Source organism: Pelophylax lessonae (assembly GCF_965119305.1).
Source record: "Pelophylax lessonae genome assembly, chromosome: 1".
Taxonomy (NCBI): domain Eukaryota; kingdom Metazoa; phylum Chordata; class Amphibia; order Anura; family Ranidae; genus Pelophylax; species Pelophylax lessonae.
The window spans coordinates 800,907,393-800,928,007 of NC_138768.1; the positions used below are offsets into that span (position 1 = coordinate 800,907,393).

General features: G+C 41.0%; 1 protein-coding gene across 1 annotated transcript in view; it reads left to right on the top strand.

Annotated features, from left to right (window-relative positions):
* GPR78 (G protein-coupled receptor 78) overlaps positions 1 to 20,615 on the top strand; it is a 42,866-nt gene that overhangs the window by 395 nt on the left and 21,856 nt on the right. The window contains exons 1-2 of the mRNA XM_082242516.1: positions 1 to 908; positions 11,598 to 11,711. The exon at positions 1 to 908 is cut by the window's left edge and continues 395 nt beyond it. Coding sequence (XP_082098642.1) covers positions 241 to 908; positions 11,598 to 11,711 — 782 coding nt within the window. The 5' untranslated portion in view covers positions 1 to 240. The remainder of the gene's footprint in view (positions 909 to 11,597; positions 11,712 to 20,615) is intronic.

The window sequence follows — 20,615 nt, forward strand, 5'->3', positions numbered from 1 at the left end:
AGCTCTGGGATATTGCCGGGGATGCTGAACTCTCACCTGTACTGCAGCCAGCCTCAGGCTCTACGATGGATTCCCCGTCCGCAGCGATCCTGACTTCAGCACCTTGGACAGCAGCTCCATAGAGAACAGCGCCGGGCGCGTCTCCTACAGCATCAAGCCATGGGGTTACCAGGCATGTAGGGAAGCCATCCTGGTCTCCATTCAATGAGGCAATCCCTGCTGATGGATATAAGCTGAGAAATGCACTTGCCAGAGATTCTGCTGGCCGTTTTACTCGTTGTTGTGTTTGTGGTGTCCCTACTCGCCAACCTGCTGGTGCTGATTTGCTTTTTGTACAGTGCCGAGATCAGGAAGCAAGTGTCTGGCATCTTCCTGGTCAACCTGTCCCTGTGCAATCTGCTCCTGACTATCCTCAACATGCCCTCCACTTTCCTGGCCATGCTCAGCCAGCAACAGCCCTTTGGTGACTGCTTGTGCAAGGCTTTGGGCTTCTTGGAAACTTTTCTGACATCTAACACCATGCTCAGCATGGCAGCACTCAGCATAGACAAATGGATCGCTGTGGTTTTCCCATTGAGTTACACCAGCAAGATGAGGTATAAGGATGCTGTGATCATGATGGGCTACACCTGGCTGCACTCTCTCACCTTCCCCTTGGTTTCCTTGTTCCTCTCTTGGTTGGACTATAGCAGCATGTATGCCTCTTGTACCTTACAGGTGCATGAAGCTCCAGAGAAAAAACGTTTTATGGTATTCACCATCGTTTTTCACGCCGCCAGTTTCGTGCTGTCGCTGGTCATTTTGTGCTTCACCTACTTAAAGGTTCTGAAAGTGGCACGATTTCACTGCAGGAGGATAGACATTATCACCATGCAAACACTGGTGCTGCTTGTAGACATACACCCCAGGTAATTCACTCATGTTTACCTGTTTACAGATGTCTTGTGGTTGAATTTATAACTAACACATACTCCTATGCTACACTTTTTACTGCTGATGGTTCAAATTTTTATACCTTTAGAAGATAAAACTTGCAACTCAAGCACTAAATAATTATAAACTGTAAATCTTCCACATATATATAAAGAGAGAAACATTTCAGATATTTGTACTATAGTACACCATCTCTTTGAAGAAATAAATATAAAAAGATATTCACATTTTAGGAATATGTATTATAGACCTTACTTCTCCAGCCTTTCTCAACCAGGATTATTTGAAACCTAAGGTTTCTCCAGATGTTAATAAGGGTTCCTTGAGCAATGAGCAATTTCTGCCTCTCAGATAAGTAACTACTGTCTCCAAAAAACTGTTTAGCTATCTGTATAGGGAATTAATCCCACCAAACTCTGGTGGGAATTCTCCCAATGGCTTCAAATATAAGGGGCCCTACACTGACCATTAGTGAAGGGAGACACTTCAGGGATATGTACTATACATCTTCTGTCTTTAGACCAGTCACTATTAACCATGGTTCCATGGAACCTATATAAGGGAACCCCTTCTCTACTGACCACTAATGAAAGTGGACACTACAGGGATATATATTATTCACTTTCTCTCTCTAGAGCATGCTTTCTCCATTAATGGTCTGTGGAAGCCTAGAGTTCATCTAGAGGTTGCTAAGGTTTTTTTTTTTTTTTTTTTTTTTTTTGAGCAAGGAGCAATTTCTACCTCAGATAAGTGACTACTGTCTCCAAAAATATATTTAGCTATCTGTATAGAGAATTCATCTCACCTGGGAATTCTCCCAATGACTACAAATATAAGGGGCCCTCCTCCACTGACTATTAGGGAAAGGGGCACTTTAGGGATATGTACTATACATATTCTATCTTTATACTAGTCTTTATCAACCATAGTTCCATGGAACCCTAGAGTCCCTCCAATGGTTGCTAGGGGTTCCTTGAGTAGGGAACAGTTTCTACCTCTCAGAAAAGTAGCGCACCATCTTCAAAGATCCTTGTAGTCATCTCTAAATGGAATTCATCCCAACAAGCACCAGTTGGAATTCACCCTATGACCACCATTATAAGTGGGCCCTTCTCCACTGACCATGAGTGAAAAGGGGCACTTCAGGGATACGTACTCTCTAGACCAGCCTTTATCAGCCATGACTCCAGGGGGTTATTAGGGATGCTGTTAGCAATGAAAAATTTTTGCCTCTAAGTAACCACTGAATCCAGTTTTTTTTTTTTTTTTTTATATATAAATTAACCTGTAAGAGCACCACTGAACACCAATGTAAAGGGGCCCTTCTCCCAATGATCACCAGTGTACAGGGGCCACTAACAAAGGAAGGCACTTTGATGGGCACCAAAGTGAGAGAGCACTACAGTTTTCATTGCCTGTGATATATATATATATATATATATATATATATATATATATATATATATATATATATATATATATATATATATATATATTATTTTTTTTTTTTGGGGGGGGGGCATTATTATTATCACCATTATTTCCATTATTATTGCATTCATAATTTATTATATTTACCAAAATTATTTTATTACCAGGGGTTCCTTGAACTTGAAAGTTATTTTCAGGGTTTATAAAAGGTTGAGAAAGGTTGCTCTAGACAAAAATATATACATACATATAAAGGGAGAAAAAGTTTACATAAACAAACTGTTTTATATATATATATATATATATATATATATATATATATATATATATATATATATATATATATATATATATATATATACATATTTGTTTTATACATATATATATAAATACATTTTTGCTTTTATATATATATATATATATATATATATATATACACACACTAAACCTCTGTATATGCATGCATATAAGAAAATGCTATCTAGCTATAGATCTGCAGAAACAAAATAATCATATATCGTAGAGCAATGTGTAAAGTCAGCAATCAGTCATCTTTTTTTTCCTTGCGAAGACTATTTTACTTTTAAAACAGGTGAGGTGAAGATTACTGTTCTACATTGATAACAGGTAAAGTGAAGATGATGGTTAGCTTTGGAATATAGCACTTTGCCCATTATCTTTACAATTCACTCTATAAGTCACATCTTTATTAACAAAGAGCAACAAAGCAAAGGATGGGCACTAGGCAGTCACCATTAGCTTCCAGATTCCTGCTTTTAAAAATGTAGAGCCATGATCACAAAGACTGATAGTTTACCAAAGGTTGCAACATTTTACACATGACTGTTTACATTGTATTTTAAAGGCAATGGAGTTATCACAAAACAGAGGGTGCCATAGAGTAGATTAGGAGATTGGTTTTGGCAGAAATAACACAGCAGTTGCACTTTTTAAATGGACAGAAATGAATAACAGTATTATAAAGGTCAATACTGACTCATATATTGCCAGAAGAAATTACTAATAAATGCTTTTGGAATATATTTCACAGAAACACTAGTGATGATTTGTTGTACATTATTTACCATCTTAGGGTGGCAGCTGAAAAAAGGTAACTATATACTGAAGGAATTATACATTTTGCTCAAAATAAAAAGGGGAGATAAAATCAAACCCATGCATATAAACACTATACAAAGTATTAAAGTCAGAGGATGTTAAATTGATAATAGTTATTGTGTGCTTTACTATGCTAGGTATATAATATAAATTATGTTCAATTTTGTTTAAAAAAACATGAAAGCAGTCAGTTCATTTTGACTTATGTTGTAATTGACCACCACAGTGCTTTTGAAGATTGGTACAGCATCAAATGAGAATTGCAGTATAGAGCAGAATTTTATGAGCTGTATTTGAAAGCTTATTGCCGTGTCACAAAAAAATAAACATCATTCAGCATTTGGTTCTTATAGTTTATACACAGTTTCATATATATTGGTTTTAAAACATTGTAGTTAAACCAGTGTAAAACAAATAGTATTAGCCCTACAGTGCTTATTTGAACAGCTGATCATTTATTTGCATTGTTATACATGGAGTTACTTGCTTTCTAAACAGCATCATTGTATGGATTGTACCCTCGGAATACTCTTAACAGTTTTAACATTTGCTACATTTTGCTTAGATTTATCTTTCTGTGCTTAGCTTTATCTTTCTGATTATATTTATTTTGACAGTAAAATCATCAACTATGCAAACAGCATTTAATACCTCTCTTGTTCCATTATAGTTAACGTTTCTCCTCCATCCCCATTTTCTATTTACAATTATGTCTGCTAAGAGGGAAATGTAGACTATTATTTACTTATCTGAACTGCCCTAAGCATCTAAAGACATGTCCAACTACACTATATTGTCAAAAGTAATGGGACACCTGCCTTTACACGCACATGGACTTTAAGGGCATCCCAGTCCTAGTTCTTAGGTTCAATATTGAGTTAGCCCACCCTTTTCAGCTATAACAGCTTCTACTCTTCTGGGAAGGCTGTCCACAAAGTTTAGGAGTGTGTCTTTGAGAATGTTTGACCATTCTTCCAGAAGCACAATTATGAGGTCAGGCACTGATGTTGGATGAGAAGGCCTGGCTCGCAGTCTCTGCCTTTAATTCATCCCAAAGATGTTCTATTGGTTGAGGCCAGGACTCTGTGCATGCCAGTCAAGTTCCTCCACCCCAAACTCTTTATGGACCCTGCTTTGTGCACTGGTGTGCAGTCATGTTGGAACAGGAAGGGGCCATTCCCAAACTGTTCCCACAAAGTTGGGAGCATGAAATTGCCCAAAATGTCTTGGCATGCTGACGCTCTAACAGTTTGCGTCACTGGAAATAAGGGGCCAAGCCCAACCCCTGAAAAACAACCTCCACCAAATGAATTGCACCAGTGCACAAAGCAAGGTTCATAAAGACATGGATGAGTAAGTTTAGGGTGAAGGATCTTGACTGGCCTGCACAGAGTCCTAACCTCAACCTGATAGAACACCTTTAGGATGAATTAGAGCTGAGACTGCAAGCCAGGCCTTCTAGTCCAATATCACTGCCTGACCTTTAAAAATATGCTTCTTGAAGAATGGTCAATCATTCCCAAAGACACACTCCTAAACCTTGTGGACAGCCTTCCCAGAAGATTCAAAGCTGTTATAGCTGCAAAGAGTGGGCCAACTCAATATTAAACCCTACAGACTAAGATTGGGATGCCGTTAAAGTTCATGTGCATGTAAAGGCAGGTGTTCCAATACTTTTGACAACATAGAGTATATGTGTGACAAAAAAAAGTAATTTCAAAGAAAAGCAGAAATCCTGTGTTTAATTGGGCACCTCTATAATTAGTAGTAATATGGGGCAATTCCCACCTTCATGACTCCAACACCAGGCCTCTCCTCCTATTTTGTTGGGCTGAGGGCTGGTTCACACCAGCTATTGTTTTGAAACACAGGGAATGGTGTGCGGTCCAGAGGGGCTTAGATCAGTGCAGTGAGGATGCGCTGAGCTTGGTGCATCACACTGTTTCCTGTTTTTTTTTTTAACCAAACTTTACTGATGTGTCGCACAGACATTTCATAAAGTTCAGTTGGTGGCCACGAGATGCAAGGCAGTGGATTGCTTTACACTGCACTAATAAAAGTACTGAAGGCAGTACTTTTTTCAGCATGCTGTGCCTGCACACCACTGGAATGCAGTGGTGTGAACCAGGCACATAGGAGACAAGGCATTTTGCCTTGTCCATGCAGTGTGACTGTGCTGGAATAGCCATCCAACGCAGTCCCACCACATGTGGTGTGAACCAGCCCTGAAGTCCATCCAAAAATAATAGTATTTCTAGGGGGAAGAAAAACAGTGCTTTGCCAATGCATTGTAAAGCAACACTTCCACTTGAACTTGGAACTACACTCATCATCTTAACTGTTTACCAAAACATTTACATTCAGGGAATGCCATAAATTAAAAACTTGTACTTTCAACCAAATTATCAATCCGTCAGATGGCTGGTGTTGTAACTGATCACATGTGCAGTACCATATCAACTGCTGATCAAACAGAGCCTAAGATGGCAGCTTCCTTGGCTATAAGGGAAAGGAGGGATTAGTTCTACTTCAATGGTCCCTTTCCAGCAATACATACCCTTACTTTGATTTTCTATTGCTTGGCTCAGTGGCCAGGAGCAAAGAAAATAGCTGGTACTGGGTATAGGAAACATGTCACTCAATCCTGTTCCCCTCGTGTGACAGTGGTGGTGCTTGGCCTAGTGCTGTGACATGGGGGCAGGAGACAACCCTTTGTACACCCCTTTTATAGTAACTCAGAACTTGAAAGTTAACAGTAGGTCATCCCCAGCAATCCCACCTTCCAAGTTTGCAACTTCCCTTTCCTTGATCCACATAGATCTTATGTGTGGGGTCCATGGGAGCTGCACACCCCTCTTAAAAAACTATTGTGGGTGAGCTGTGCCGTATGTAGCACAATTCCCAGCCGTTTTGCCGGATATGGGTCCCCCTGGGTTACCGCTAGCAACAACAGCCCATTTAGGCATGTTCTCCAAGTGTGAGCACTGAGACAATGACCAGTCCAGTATCTTTGGGTTTTTTGTATTTATTTGGTAACTTGGATGGGAGAAGGGATGCGTGGGATACTCCCGGTACTAAACTAGGCTTGTTTGGCGGAGACACTTGAATACTGCTCTTTGGCGCTGACTTGACGCTGGCCGAATGCCTATCAACGCTGACTTGACGCTGATAATGGTGGCCGGATGCCTGTTAACGCTGAATTGACTTGGGACTGCTTTCTGACTAAAAGAGCCCTCTTCAAGCTCCCCTAAGCACTCCTGCTGAGGTAGCTACTTGAATACACTGCTGCACTGCTGAACACTTCAGGGCCCGCACTGGCGCCTTCTTTCTCTCTAATTTTCAGGGCTCAGACACCGGCACCCCCTTTCCCAGCCGTAAGCCTCCTCCTGGGACTCTGCTTCCTGCCAAAGACCATTTATCACGTGCTACCTTCAGGCTTATACCCAGTCCCAGGGTGCATTGCGGAAAACTCCGCCCACTGAGACAGATATAAGCCCTGGTGTGCTATTGGACAGTTTTCCTCCACTGTCCAACAAGAGCCCTCATTGGATACAGTGGGGAGACTCCCCAGACTCAACAGACCCCACCTGGGAACACATGACAGCCTAACTGACTGATCAGGCCCCCCTGATAAGCAGACATGGCCACACATATGCTTTTCCTAGCACCTACCTAGGAGAGTGCTACAAGTAGATTTGAAATTCATTCCTATGAGAAAGTCATTGACAATTGAGCCCAACTATCGATTTGTTTCCTGTAAGAATGAATAGGGACTGTACTATACTGAGCATCTACTGTCCTGCCAGGATGTCTAATAAAGATGGACCTGTGGCTACCACGGGCCCATAGTAAACATCCTTGTTGATGGTGAACTGGTAAGTGGCTGACTTTGGGAAAAGTTTGCAGAGGGTAGAAAAATATTGAAAAAAATTATTTAAGTGCTGTATTCATTCATACGGCACCTAAAGTGCCTCCTAAGTGCCTTGCGCTGAATAGAGTGGCAGGAAAAAGAAATAAACTATGTGCAACATTAAACGGAACAGAACCCATTAAACAGAACTTGTTGCTTTCCTCTCCATCAGCAAACACAGGTTTGCTCTAAGGTTGTGCCACGTTACCAGATTTTGTCAGCAGATGGTGCCACGTGAGGAGGTCTTTGATGTGTTGCTACAAGGAGGGGCCCTGAACAGAAACAGATTTCCAATTTCTTTGACATTTAAAACAGAGTTTCTTAGATAAACAAAATGAAATACCTGTTAAGCTGAGCAGTTCTGTTGCAGTAATATCTTGCTTGGCTAGTTAATACTATTACCACAGGATTATAGTGCAGGAAATGTTGAGAGAAAACAACATGTTGCAGGTCAACTGAATAAACTACAAGGATTTTCACAAACTGCATTGCAGATTCTTGCCTGCTTATGTTTTGTATGTAATCAGACAGGCCAATTCAATGACCTAAAAAGACAGAAATAATGCCCTATTTAATTCGGATATCTATTAATTAAAAGTTTTAAAAAAGTAACCCTTTTTTTATTTATCTGTTTTATTTTGTACCCTTCTGTAAATTATTGTATGGCTTGATTCTGCAATTTTAAGTGGCAGTGCTGTAAGCAGGTCAGGACCTAACACATTGAACAGTGGGGAGATAGGGCAGGACTTACCAGTGTGTTGCTGCTACTTAACTTTCCAATCACAGGCTGGGGTGTCTATGACTAAAACACATTGTAAAAAGAAAAGACTAAAAGTGCTGTCTCATAGGAATTTCAGGATTAGGAAACTGGCTGACAGAAAATTAATTTTATTTAGGAAAGACAGTTTAAATGTATGTAATTTTATCTGTAAATTCAGCAATTGGCTATACTTTGTCGTTAAAAAGACATTCTCATCTTACTCTGAATCCAAATACACGAACATATAGGACAATGGATTCATATTTTCCAAGGGTCAATGAAATAGTCACTGGGCACACTGGCTCTAGTTCATCAGTTCTCCACTAAATGGGGACTACCCCCAGGAAAAGGTAAAGGACCCAGAATTAAGAACCTACATACATGGTACTTAGTTACAGCCTGTATACCTAAATTCATATCACATATTCCTCAGCCTGTTTTCTCGGATGCGGTGAGGTAGGTACACACCTTCATATATGGTGGTCTTGCCCTAGAATGTACTGAGCAGAAGTTTTTAGTATGCTGTCAATGCTATTTGGAAAAACCATCTTGCCCCATCCTACTGTAGATCTCCTCAACAAAAACACAGCAGATCTCACAAAGTTGCAATTCAAATTACTATTGCGGATTACCACAGCTGATAAACAAACAGTCACCAATGCCTGGAGAACCCTAAAGCTCTGTCTCACAGAGACCAAAAATAGAATAACACAGACCATGATCCATGGGAAAATAGAGGCAACCATACAGGATGGAATACCCAAATATACAAAGTTATAGCATCTGTGGATAGACCATTTCCTACCCCCAGGCTTTTACAAGTCTCTTCTGGAACACTGAATATTGTTTGGTATGGTTTCTATATCCAAAACTTCCCTTTTGTCATAGGCCCATATCCCAGGATTTCCCCTGTACTCCTCTCACTACCTTACTCTTTTTCCCTCCCCAATTCTATACATTTCTTATTTTGCAGTTATTGCATGCCACTGCTAGAGTCAATACTCCTGGTTGTTTTTCTCTCTTTAATACTGCATTGTATCCTATCCTACCCAAATACATGGTGTGCGGTGTCCAATGCTTATAAATCGAAATGTACGCATGCTTTTCACATTGTTCTGTATTGGCTGTATCTCTTCTGTACCACATAAAATGTTTGAAAAGGAGAACCTACATACAATCCAATGAGAGCACTAAACAAACATCCAAGGGTCCAAGGTTGAAATGATCAAATTAATTAATAGCAGAAAAAATCCAACATGTTTCAGGATCCAAACATGTTCCCTCTTTATCGTCGTTTCTGCTCACAGTGGAACGCACACTGGCACCCTTGAGGGTTGGAGAACAGTGGTGTTCCCCATGGAGTCTATACTGATCATTCTAGATGCCAGAAAATAGGCACAATGAGATGTGTGTTTGACCCCTGAAACATATTGGATTTTCTATGATATGAAGCAATTTTATATTATATATTTATTAAATAAAAACCTTGATCTCTTGGATGTTTGGTGCTTTTAATGAAATGTATGTATGCTACCCTGAATGTCTTTGTAAAGGGCTCCTCCTGCACCATTTACATAAAAGCAGTTCCTTGCTGCTCCTGCCTCCATTGCAGGCTGCCAACAATTCCAGATGTTTCTGGGTATGCTGGAGCATTCCACCTTCTGTGACAGTACTAAGGTCTAATAGCCAATTGCTTTGTGTCTTTGTCTCATATGGACACCACTGAAAGTGTAATTTTAAAGCACAAATACTGTTTAAAATAAAAAAATAAAGACATCTATTCTCTCCTCGGCACCACAAAGTAATTTAAGCTGGAGCCATTCAAACCTACACACCCAGTTCCCTACTTATCTCTTGCTGATGGCAGCAGATTCCAACCCCTGTGCAGTAGACACCAAGGGTATGTCCCCATTCAAGTCTATAAGTCTATAGGGAGTTACTGAATAGCCAGCATAAAAGAAGATTTCAGCAACGAGGATTTAAACACCAGAGGAGGCCACTGCTATCAGGAAGAGGTAAGTAAGCACTTGGGAAGAGGGCTCTTTGGTAAAGTGGCTGTGGGAAGTGGGGGGGGGGGGGTTATGAACTGGTGTTGTTCTGTAAGTTGAAACTGCCATGTAAACTGAAGCAAGTGGGAGTGTTTGGTGGACAGACTGGTGTCTCAAAAAAATGATAATCAATTCAACAGCTGTAGCAATAAAAATACCGCTGTGAGATGCAGTGAGCCAATCACAAGATGTGGAAATATGTTTCCATAAATCTCTATACATTTTTTTAAACAAAAGAGGAATTGATATTAAATGTATATATTGTAACATTTATAGTACATGCATAACATTTTATTAACCAGCTATATAACCTGAAGCATTGAGAGATGAATGATAAGCAGAGCCAGGTCACTGATGAGCAAAAAGTCTCAAATCCTTGTAGCATGTGCATTTAAGAGTTACTGTTTGGGAATTAACTGTGTTTACAGAATGCAACTTTACGTACTAATTATGTGTACAGAGTGCCCCATAAAATAGCTTTCCATATGCACTCACTTCTGACTACACATAGATATGCTTCCCTACAACAATAAACATTTTACCACTACTTGTCGGGCACAATGACCTGAGGGATAAATAGATAGATGGAAAGTCAACTGTGTCTAGAGAATGCAACTTTATGTATATATTATGTTTAAAGGGTTCCCCATATTGCTCATTAACAGTTTTCTATATGCATACAGTAAACATTAGCTCTCCATTGCAAGGGAAATGATACCACTCCTCATTGGACACATGTTAATGCTTATCATAGCATAAAGAACCAAAATAAATACCAAATAGTGTTTACAAAAATACATTATATAACCATCCCCACCACCACCCATGCCTTTCAACATTGAGTTTATCAGAAAGGAGGACTTGGAATACTACATTTTGCTGAATGTTTGTTTTACAGCTTTGGGTTGACAAGTGTGGTTTAAATTATCCACTAGCATTCTATATTTAGGAAGTCCCCAGCCTGGCACTGTGCCGTGGGCATCAAAATATCAAGCAAACCTGTCACAGTATTCCTGCTGCAATCTGCAGTAATATGTTATAAAAGAATAAATACAGAAAGAAGAGTGAGACTTCACAGATGGGGGCACAAAACTGGGAATTCAATTTGAAGAAAACTAGCTATTGAAGTCAGTGGAACATATATTGTAAAACATGCTCATGGGTGATTCAGTGCACCCATCACCCAGAATTGAAATGTTAATTTTGAGTGAACTTAGTTTTATTGGAATTCTTGGAGCAACAATTTTTTATGTGTATTCACTTTTAGCTTGCTGAGTTGTAGTCACCTCCCGGCTCAAGGGTATTGCTGTATTTCCACCATATATTTTGACATTCAAGTCCCCTTACTGGTCTTCTATCCTTTACTGTTTAATCATACATAGTATCTGCCTTGCAGTGTGAAGCAGAGATGTTTGAGTGAGCAAAAGAGAAGACGGCAGCGGGCAACAAAGAAAATCAGTATTTTTATAGGATCTTTTGTGGTGTGCTTCGCTCCATATGTTATCACAAGGTCAGTATAATGAATTTTTTGTTGAGTGTTTATCATCTGTTATAATCTGTCTATGAGTTTGGGAAAATTGTGTACCGTATTATTTTAAAAAAATGGACCATGTTATTTACCTTTTTAGGTTTCGATATTTTAAATTGATGGTATATTTGTTTTATTATTATATCATTTTTTAATAATATTTAATACTGCGTACACCCATGATATTGAATTGGTGGAGCATTCAGGGTTTTATAAAGATAAAAACACAGAAGTAGCTTCTCCCTTTGTGACTATACAATATCTCTACAGTACATATGGAGGCATACAGAGCAGAGGGGGTGGAATGGGTGAGTAACTACTTTGACTTATTCAGCTGCGTGTGTAATCTGAGCTTTATTGATCTCTGTAAACAACAATCTTTTTCACCAAAGCTGTTTTAGAGTTTTTCTTTAAATCTTCCCTTACTTTTTCAGTGGAAGGTTTCTACCTGAATAATTACCTTCAAACCCACATCAAAGATCTTCACTTAGTGCCCCTACTCAATGCTGCACAGCCTTTGCATAAACAGCTGCTACCTCCATCTAGCTCCTAGTCTATACATTTTATTAAAGGTAGGAACAAGTTATAAGTGAATAAGCAAAAACTGCTCCACCGCCAGTTTACCTAATCCACAGACCCATCTGTCTGGCTCTAACGTTATGATCATTTATCATTTAAACTGGTAGTAAACTTTATATGTTTAAAAAATGTTAGTTGAAGAAGACCAGAATTACATAATAGGTATAGTATATCCTTGTTCCTGAAAATGCACCTTTCTTTGTTGTCCAGCTGGGCCCCAAACCGCTGCCCCACCTCCCAGTTATTGGGCATGTGAGCTCTTGGCCAGCGCTGTGTGTGTGTCTACTCAAACTTAAAGCCACGCCTCTACTCCCTCCTTCCAGCAAAATAATAGACAGCTCCAGGAGCTTATCACTCCACTGACCTCACTGTCTCCTTTATAACCCAGAAGTTTAAGGAATGAACCTGATCTTACTGGACTCTAGTGTGGTGGCAAGGGGCAATAGATTAAGAGGAGAGTTGTAAATGTCTTGCATTTTTACCCTAATCCTGTGAATGTACTGAAGTAAAAATCTAAGCATTTAGTACTACCGTAACACCAATTACTTCTATTTATCTTTTGCTTTTTTTTTTTAAACACAAAAAAAACATCCATCACCCCTAAAGAAATCAGCTTAGACAATTCGACATATACTGTAGGTTGGTCTCTCCATGGATGGAGCTTGCCCCTTTAGTATCAGGGGAATACTTTAAAGTGTACCTGTGCCCACGCTATGGGCATTCAAGTTTTTACATATTTCTAACAAGCAGTGAAATAATTTTTTTTAACAAGCCATCCCTGACCTCTATAGCATCTTGTAGTGGGAAGTAATTCATAATCAAAGATCACAGAGATTCTGAAGTCAGGTTACATACATTTTTAATAGCATACAAGTACCTGCTGTTTGTTCCTGTAGGGATTACTCCTTCTTTTTCCTCTCTGTCTAACCTCAAAGTGATCTCACTCTCCCCACCTCTTCTGCTCTTTTGCTCAGTGTTGTCTTCCCCAGTTGTCCCAAGTCTGCTGTCGTGCCACACTTCCCACAACCCTGCATCTCCCCCCACCGCAAAAAGTCTCTGAGGACACCAACCCTGCCATCATGCTAAACTCCCTGCAGGTCCGCATCCCCCCCACCAAAGCACATTCCCCCAGTTGGGCATCTCTTCCCTGGAAATCAAGTCCTCAAAAGATACCACCTTTTTTTACAGCTCGGCAACACTCACGGCCACATCTAATTACTGAAGGCACCATCCCTTTCCAGCAAATTGAATCCATGAGGCACTGTCCCTTATCACAGCTTCACATACCTGTCCAGCAAATCAAACCCCTAAATGACACCATTTTCAAAGTCCCAGCAAAAGTGAGTCCCCCAAGGGCAACACCTGTCCCACAGCTCTGCTTCCCTACAGTGCACCATTCTGACACCACCTCTTTTCTTCTTGTGTGAGGCAGGGCTGGATCTAGCCTGACTGATGTGGGGGTACAGTAAACAATATAATGGGGCAGAGAATGAAAGATCAGCAAGGCAGTATGCAGGGGGTCAGCAGGGTAGAGTATAGGATCAGCAGTTTGTAGTGCAGTGTACAGAGGCTATTGATTTTGAGGGCATTGTACAGAGGTCAGCAGTGCAGAGGACAGTGGGCAGCATGGCAGCGTACAGGGAGGTCTGCAGGGCAAAGGATAAAAGGTCAGCAGGGGACAAGCTGAATACAGAGGTAAGCAGGGTGAAGGACAGGATTCATATCTGGCGGGGCAGAGGACAGTACTGGGGAGACAGATAACAGGGATCACTATTGAAGAAGCAGAGGACAGGGATTACCATTGGCAGGACAGAGTTCAGGGATCACCACTGGCAGGGCAGAGGGCAAGTGTCACCCCTGGCAGCACAGAGGTCACTACAGGAAAAGCAGAGGACAGGGATCACTGCTGGCCAGGAAGAGGAAAGGGATCACTGCTGAAAAGGCAGAGTACAGGGATCACCGCTGGAGAGGCAGAGGACTAAGATCACCACTGGCAGGGCAGAGGATAGGTCACTGGCAGGGCAGAGGATAGATCACCACTGGCAGGGCAAAGGATAGGGATCACCTCTGGAGAGGTAAAGGACAAGGATTACAGCTAGAGAGGCAGAGGACAAGGATCACCACTGGAGAGTCAGAGGACAGAGATCACCCCAGAGAATCAGAGGACAGAGATCACCCCAGAGAATCAAGAGGGCAGAGATCATGCCAGAGAGTCAGAGTACAAGGACCACTCAGGGAGAGGGAAAAGACAGGGATCACCCCCTGGAGAGGGAGAAGACAGGGATCATCCATGTATTTATACTGAAATTAAATTACACACAGGTGGACTCTATTTACTAATTAGGTGACTTCTGAAGGCAATTGATTCCACTAGATTTTAGTTAGAGGCATCAGAGTAAAGGGGGCTGAATACAAATGCACGCCACACTTTTCAGTTATATATTTGTAAAAAAATTTAAAAACCATTTATCATTTTCCTTCCTCTTCACAATTATGTGCCACTTTGTGTTTGTCTATCACATAAAATCACCATAAAATACATTTACGTTTTTGGATGTAACATGACAAATGTGGAAAACTTTAAAGAGTATGAATACTTTTTCAAGGCCCTGTACACAGTTAAATTGAATGTATATTATTTTGACTGCCCAAAGTTTTGTTTTTAGTTTCAGCTAGTCTTGTGATTTACACAACTTTGCCATACCGCTAAGGAGGTGACAACACTATGTCAGTATAAGGCACCTTTCACACTTGTGGACCGTTCAGATCCGCCTGTTACCACCTTTTGACAGATAAAATAATATAAACAAAAAATCCTAAAATATTTGTGCTGGAGCACTTCAAAATCTTAAGATAAAGCCACCACTTATGCAATCGTGACACCAAATGTTAGACATTTATAATAATAAAGGAAAGCAGCTCTAAATCTATATATTAACATGTAAATAATTCAATAATAATATAAATATATAATATCTTTCAATTACTACAACATATGTAATATATAAACATAAATTCAATCCATAAAGGTGACAAATAGAATGAAATAGTTGAAAAATTAGAAGAAAATCTTCTTAGAATCCAAAAAAGGTGAAACACAAATAAAAATCACCAATAAATCCTTTGCACAGTCTTTAGAGTGCTGGAGGTGTACACACACTCATATTTCTTGTAAAAACATATGTGCATCCACCACCAAGTGATACAGTTCAGGGGGCCTCTTACCCTAGGTTCACATGTATGCATTTTTTAGTGCATTTTGCAGTTTGCAGAAACGCACTACTGTCCATTTAACATGGTTTCCTATGGTACACGTTCACATCAATGTGTTTTGCAGCTGGTGCATTTTTGGAAAGGGGCAGGGACTTTTTTTCGTGTTTTGGGTGTAATAGACTTCAGTGGAATCACAACAGAAATGCAAGTGTTGTGTTTGTGATGTGTTTTGCGGTTTTTATTTTTACGTTTAAACACTGTATATAGCTAAGGAGAGGGCCAGGAAGCCGGCCATCGCATCTATAAAAACCGAGGAGTCATTAGCTGTCAGCGGAATTCCCCGCTGATAGCTGACTGTAAAAATCACATTTCAGGCAAAAAAACAAAAGTGAAAAAAACAGTGTGGGGTCCCCCCCCCAAGTCCATACCAGGCCCTTTGGGTCTAGTATGGAATCGAGGGGCACCCCCAATGCCATAATTTAAAGAAAACACGGTTTGGGCCCCCCAATGATCCATACCAAACCCTTATCCGAGCATGCAGCCAGGCAGGTCAGGAAAGGGAGGCGATTAGCGAGTGCCCCAAACCCCTCCTGAACCATACCAAGCCGCATACCCTCAACACAGGGGGTGCTTTGGGGCATGTTGATGGGGACAAGGGCCTCTTCCTGACAACCTTGGGTGGTGGTTATGGGAATATGCAGGCAGGGGGCTTATCAGAATCTGGAAGCCACTTTTAAGAAAGGGGGCCCCCACATGTGAATGAGCAGGGGGTAAATTGTACCCATACTCATTTACCTCAAATAGCAGTGAAGTGTTAAAAAAAAAAAAAACAAGAGGCGGTTCTTGGACAATTATTTATTAAAAATGAAAAATGTCCCCCATTGTAGCTCCAATGTGTCTTCTTTCTCCTGAAGCTTTAGAAGAAGATTGGATTTTTTTGTTTTTAGTGGGTAAGCGGCAGTGATGAAGAAGACAGCCCAAGGAGAAGACAGCCCAAGGAGAAGACAGCTAAAGGAGAAGAAAGCACAAGGAGAAGATAGCACAAGGAGAAGAAAGCTCAAGGAGAAGATGGCTCAAGGAGAAGACAGCACCCTGGGGAAGAATACTGCATCGGGGGGGGGGGGGGGGAAGAAACTACTGGAGGAAGAAGACATCAGTACCAGAGAAAGAAGACACAGAGCTACTACGACAGGGACATTTCTCATTTTTATTAAAGAAATTGTCAAAAACCGTCCCTGCTTTTTCGGGTGAATTGGTAGGGGTACAATGTACCCCATACTCATTCACATAGGGGGGGAGAGCTGGGATCAAGAGGGCTTCCAGATTATGATAAAGGGGGCTTCCAGATTCTGATAAGCCCCCCTGTTGAGGGCATGTGGTCTGTCATGGTTCAGAAGGGGGCGCTGCATCCTTGGATAAGGGTCTGGCATGGATTTTTGGGGCACCCCACACCATTTATTTTTTGGCATGGAGGGGGGTCCCCTCTGAATCCAAACTAGACCTCCAGGGCCTGGTATGGACCTGGGGGGGGGGGGGCACACAGTTTTTTTTCACTTTTTTTTTTGCATCAGCTGGGAATCCCCCTGACAGCTGATGACTCATTGGTTGTTAGGGACGCAGCGGCAGGCTTTCTGGCCCGCTCCTTAGCAACCAGCAATGTACACTGTGCTTACAGTGTGTTTCAAGAGAAAAAAAATGCAAAGTGCAGGAAAAAGCATAAAAATGAGGGTTTCAAAAATAAAAATACACAGCAAAACATGCCTGAAAATCGCATCAAGCACAGCCACATAGATGTGAACCTAGACTGAATATTGTGGACCACTGAGATGAAAATGGTCAATGGCATTTGTTAAACTCTATTGCCCCTACTCCTCCAGGCACAAGGAACGTCTTCCATCAGGATTGCTCCACCGGCATTATAGATTAGCCAAAAAATAAAAGTACAGCAAATCCATAGTGTAGTATGTAAAAACCTATATTTATTAAGACTGAGTAAAAGAGTGCCACAGTACAATTAAAAATGGTACTACACATCAAAAAATAAAACACGTAGGTTTGCAAAGTACAAAATGATGCGCAGCAGGTATAGGCACTAGCTTGTAAAACAGCAGGCTGAAAAAGCATAATGAGCTCCACGCTCTGGCCGGTGGGAGTGCATGAAGCATGATGACATCACGTTGTAGCCATGCCCAACACGTTTCGTCACAAAAATGATGTTGTCAGGGGTGCGGCCACTAGTTGGTAAGAAAATAAATTCAAGGCGAAATGAGCGGAGCAGGAAACATGCAGTTAATAACAGCGTGCCAAATAAAATAAATGGGGTTTAATAGCAGTGCACTGTGGCAATATATGGTGCTAAGGATAGGTATGTGGAGGTAATATTCCTCCTACAAACAGCTGTGATTTAAAAAAAAATATGTAGGCAAATTGGCAATCCTGACAATGCATGCATTACTGCTGACAAATATATACAATAGGCAGCAGTTGATTGTTATAATATTTAGGCAGTAAAAGGGCAGTAATTACAAAATGCAGGCATCAAACAGTTGATTGGTACAATGTGAGGGCAATAAATAGACAAATGTAAAAATATGTGGGCAACAAATTGACATTCTTGAAAATATGGGGATAAAAAAATAGCCAATCATCAAAATTCCTTCTTCCCAAAGCAAAAATACCCCCCCATCCTCACCCCCCAGAAAAAATCTGACTCTCCATCTCCCTCTCCCAGCAAATATTTCCCTCCACCCAGCAAAAGCCACCTAGCAAAAACCCCCCCTTCATCGGCAACCATCCCCCCAGCAAAAAAACCCTCTCCTGGTATGATTCCCCAGAAGGCTTACCCTAGGGAAAAAAAACCCTACCACAGAACTCCCCATCTCCACTCAAACACTTATCACACCTCAGATAGAGTGGCACCCAGAGCCAAATGAAGGGGAATTCTACTGGCAGTTTGTGCAGTTGAGCTGCTAATGGTCTAAATCCTATTGTGATCTGTGTGTGACTTGCAGTTACAAGTCAGATTAGAATGAAGATGGACAAAAAAATGTGAAATAAAGAAAACTTCAAGTTTTAGCCCAATTTCAGAGCATCCTCAATGCATTCCAGACTGACATCCAGTTTTTCTTATGTGTGAGATCAGTAAACTCTTCTAAGAGTAAGCTGTTTCATGGCCCAAAAAAAAAGATCTGACATATCTGCCAAGGACCAAGCCGTGCAGACAAGTTCATGTAGCTATCGGTGGTAATACCGGCCCTTTGTAGAGATTATTATTGAAGTAGAGGAAAAAGAAAACTGCAAAGCCTAGTAAAAGAAACAAAATCACTGTATATACCCAGGAAAAGTTAAAACACATTTTAAGGCAACAAGTCAATCCGTGAACTTTTATTTCCTATATAATGAAGTGAGACCCTTACATTTTTGTTTAATTAAGTCCTGTCTTGGTTACCTAAAGTAATAGTAAAATCTCTAGAACATTTGGGCCTCCTACAAATGTGTGCCATAATGTACTAGTATGAACTGCATACTAGCACATTATGAAAGACTTACCTTACAAATGGAGTCCTCCAGGGCTGAGCTGTAACAGCTTTGGTGCTTCCATCTTTGCCCGGTCTTCCTTCTAGATTCTCCTGCCATTTCAGGCCAGGCACTGTCTGCATTATGCAGAGCATACTGCGCATGCACAGTGGCATAGATATGGTACCTACAGGTAAGACTTACTATACACTTACCTGTAGGGTAGAATTACATTGAATTGGCCCTTTATTTTGAAAATTTGGGAACCAGAAGTAACGCTCTAAGCCTTCATCACTGTCTTTTTTTTTGCATCAGATACACTATGTAAAAATCACTGCCATACACAATCAGACCTGTGGTAGTCAGACATGTTCAGCTTGTTGCTTGTTTAGTCTAATTTATTACATTTCTGCAATTTATTTTAAAACTTTTTTACTTTGTAAATTTTCATTTTTTATTAAAAGCATTAATTGATGAGTTTAATAGATAGAAATGCGCCCAAACATTTTTCATTGTGAATTTTGCTTGTGAAAAATAGAATATAGTACATTAGTGATGTCGCGAACCTAAATTTCGCCGTTCGCGAACGGCGAACGCGAACATCGGCAAATGTTCGCGAACCGGCGAACCGGGCGAACCGCCATAGACTTCAATAGGCAGGCGAATTTTAAAACACACAGGGACTCTTTCTGGCCACAATAGTGATGGAAAAGTTGTTTCAAGGGGACTAACACCTGGACTGTGGCATGCCGGAGGGGGATCCATGGCAAAACTCCCATGGAAAATTACGTAGTTGACGCAGAGTCGGGTTTTGATCCATAAAGGGCATAAATCACCTAACATTCCTAAATTGTTTGGAATAACGTGCTTTAAAACATCCAGTGTGTGAATACGATCAGGTATGATGTTTTATCGGTCAAGTAGTGTAAGGGTTACGCCCGCTTCACAGTGACAGACCAAACTCTGACAGGCCAAACTCCCCGTTTAACAGTCAGTCAGTCCATTTGCACAACCGCAAACTCCCCATTTGCACAAGGTTGGATACCAAGCTAGCCATGTCCCGTTCCTTGTCCTCACTGACATCATTGAAGGTCTCTTCCTCCACCCAGCCACGTACAACACCAAGGGTCCCCGAAAGGTGACAACAAGCCCCCTGGGACGCCTGCTGTGGCTGGTATTCCACCTCCTCAAAGCCACCTTCCTCCTCTGACTTCTCTTCTTCAGACTCCTCTCTCTGCGTTGCCACAGGTCCAGCAATTAACAACGACAAGGCTGCTTCTGGTGGTGATGGGGACCACAACTCTTCCTCTTCATGCTCATCTACAGCCTGATCCAGTACTCTTCGCAGGGCACGCTCCAGAAAAAACGCATATGGGATGAGGTCGATGATGTTGCCTTGGGTTCGACTGACCACCAGGTTTGTCACCTCCGCAAAAGGACGCATGAGCCTACAGCCATTGTTCATGAGCATTCAGTAACGCGGCCAAAAAATACCCAGCTCCGCAGAAAGAATGAAAGAAAATGAATGTTTTTTCTATGAAAAATTATCCCGCGGATCGCTTTTGGTCTGTTCACAAT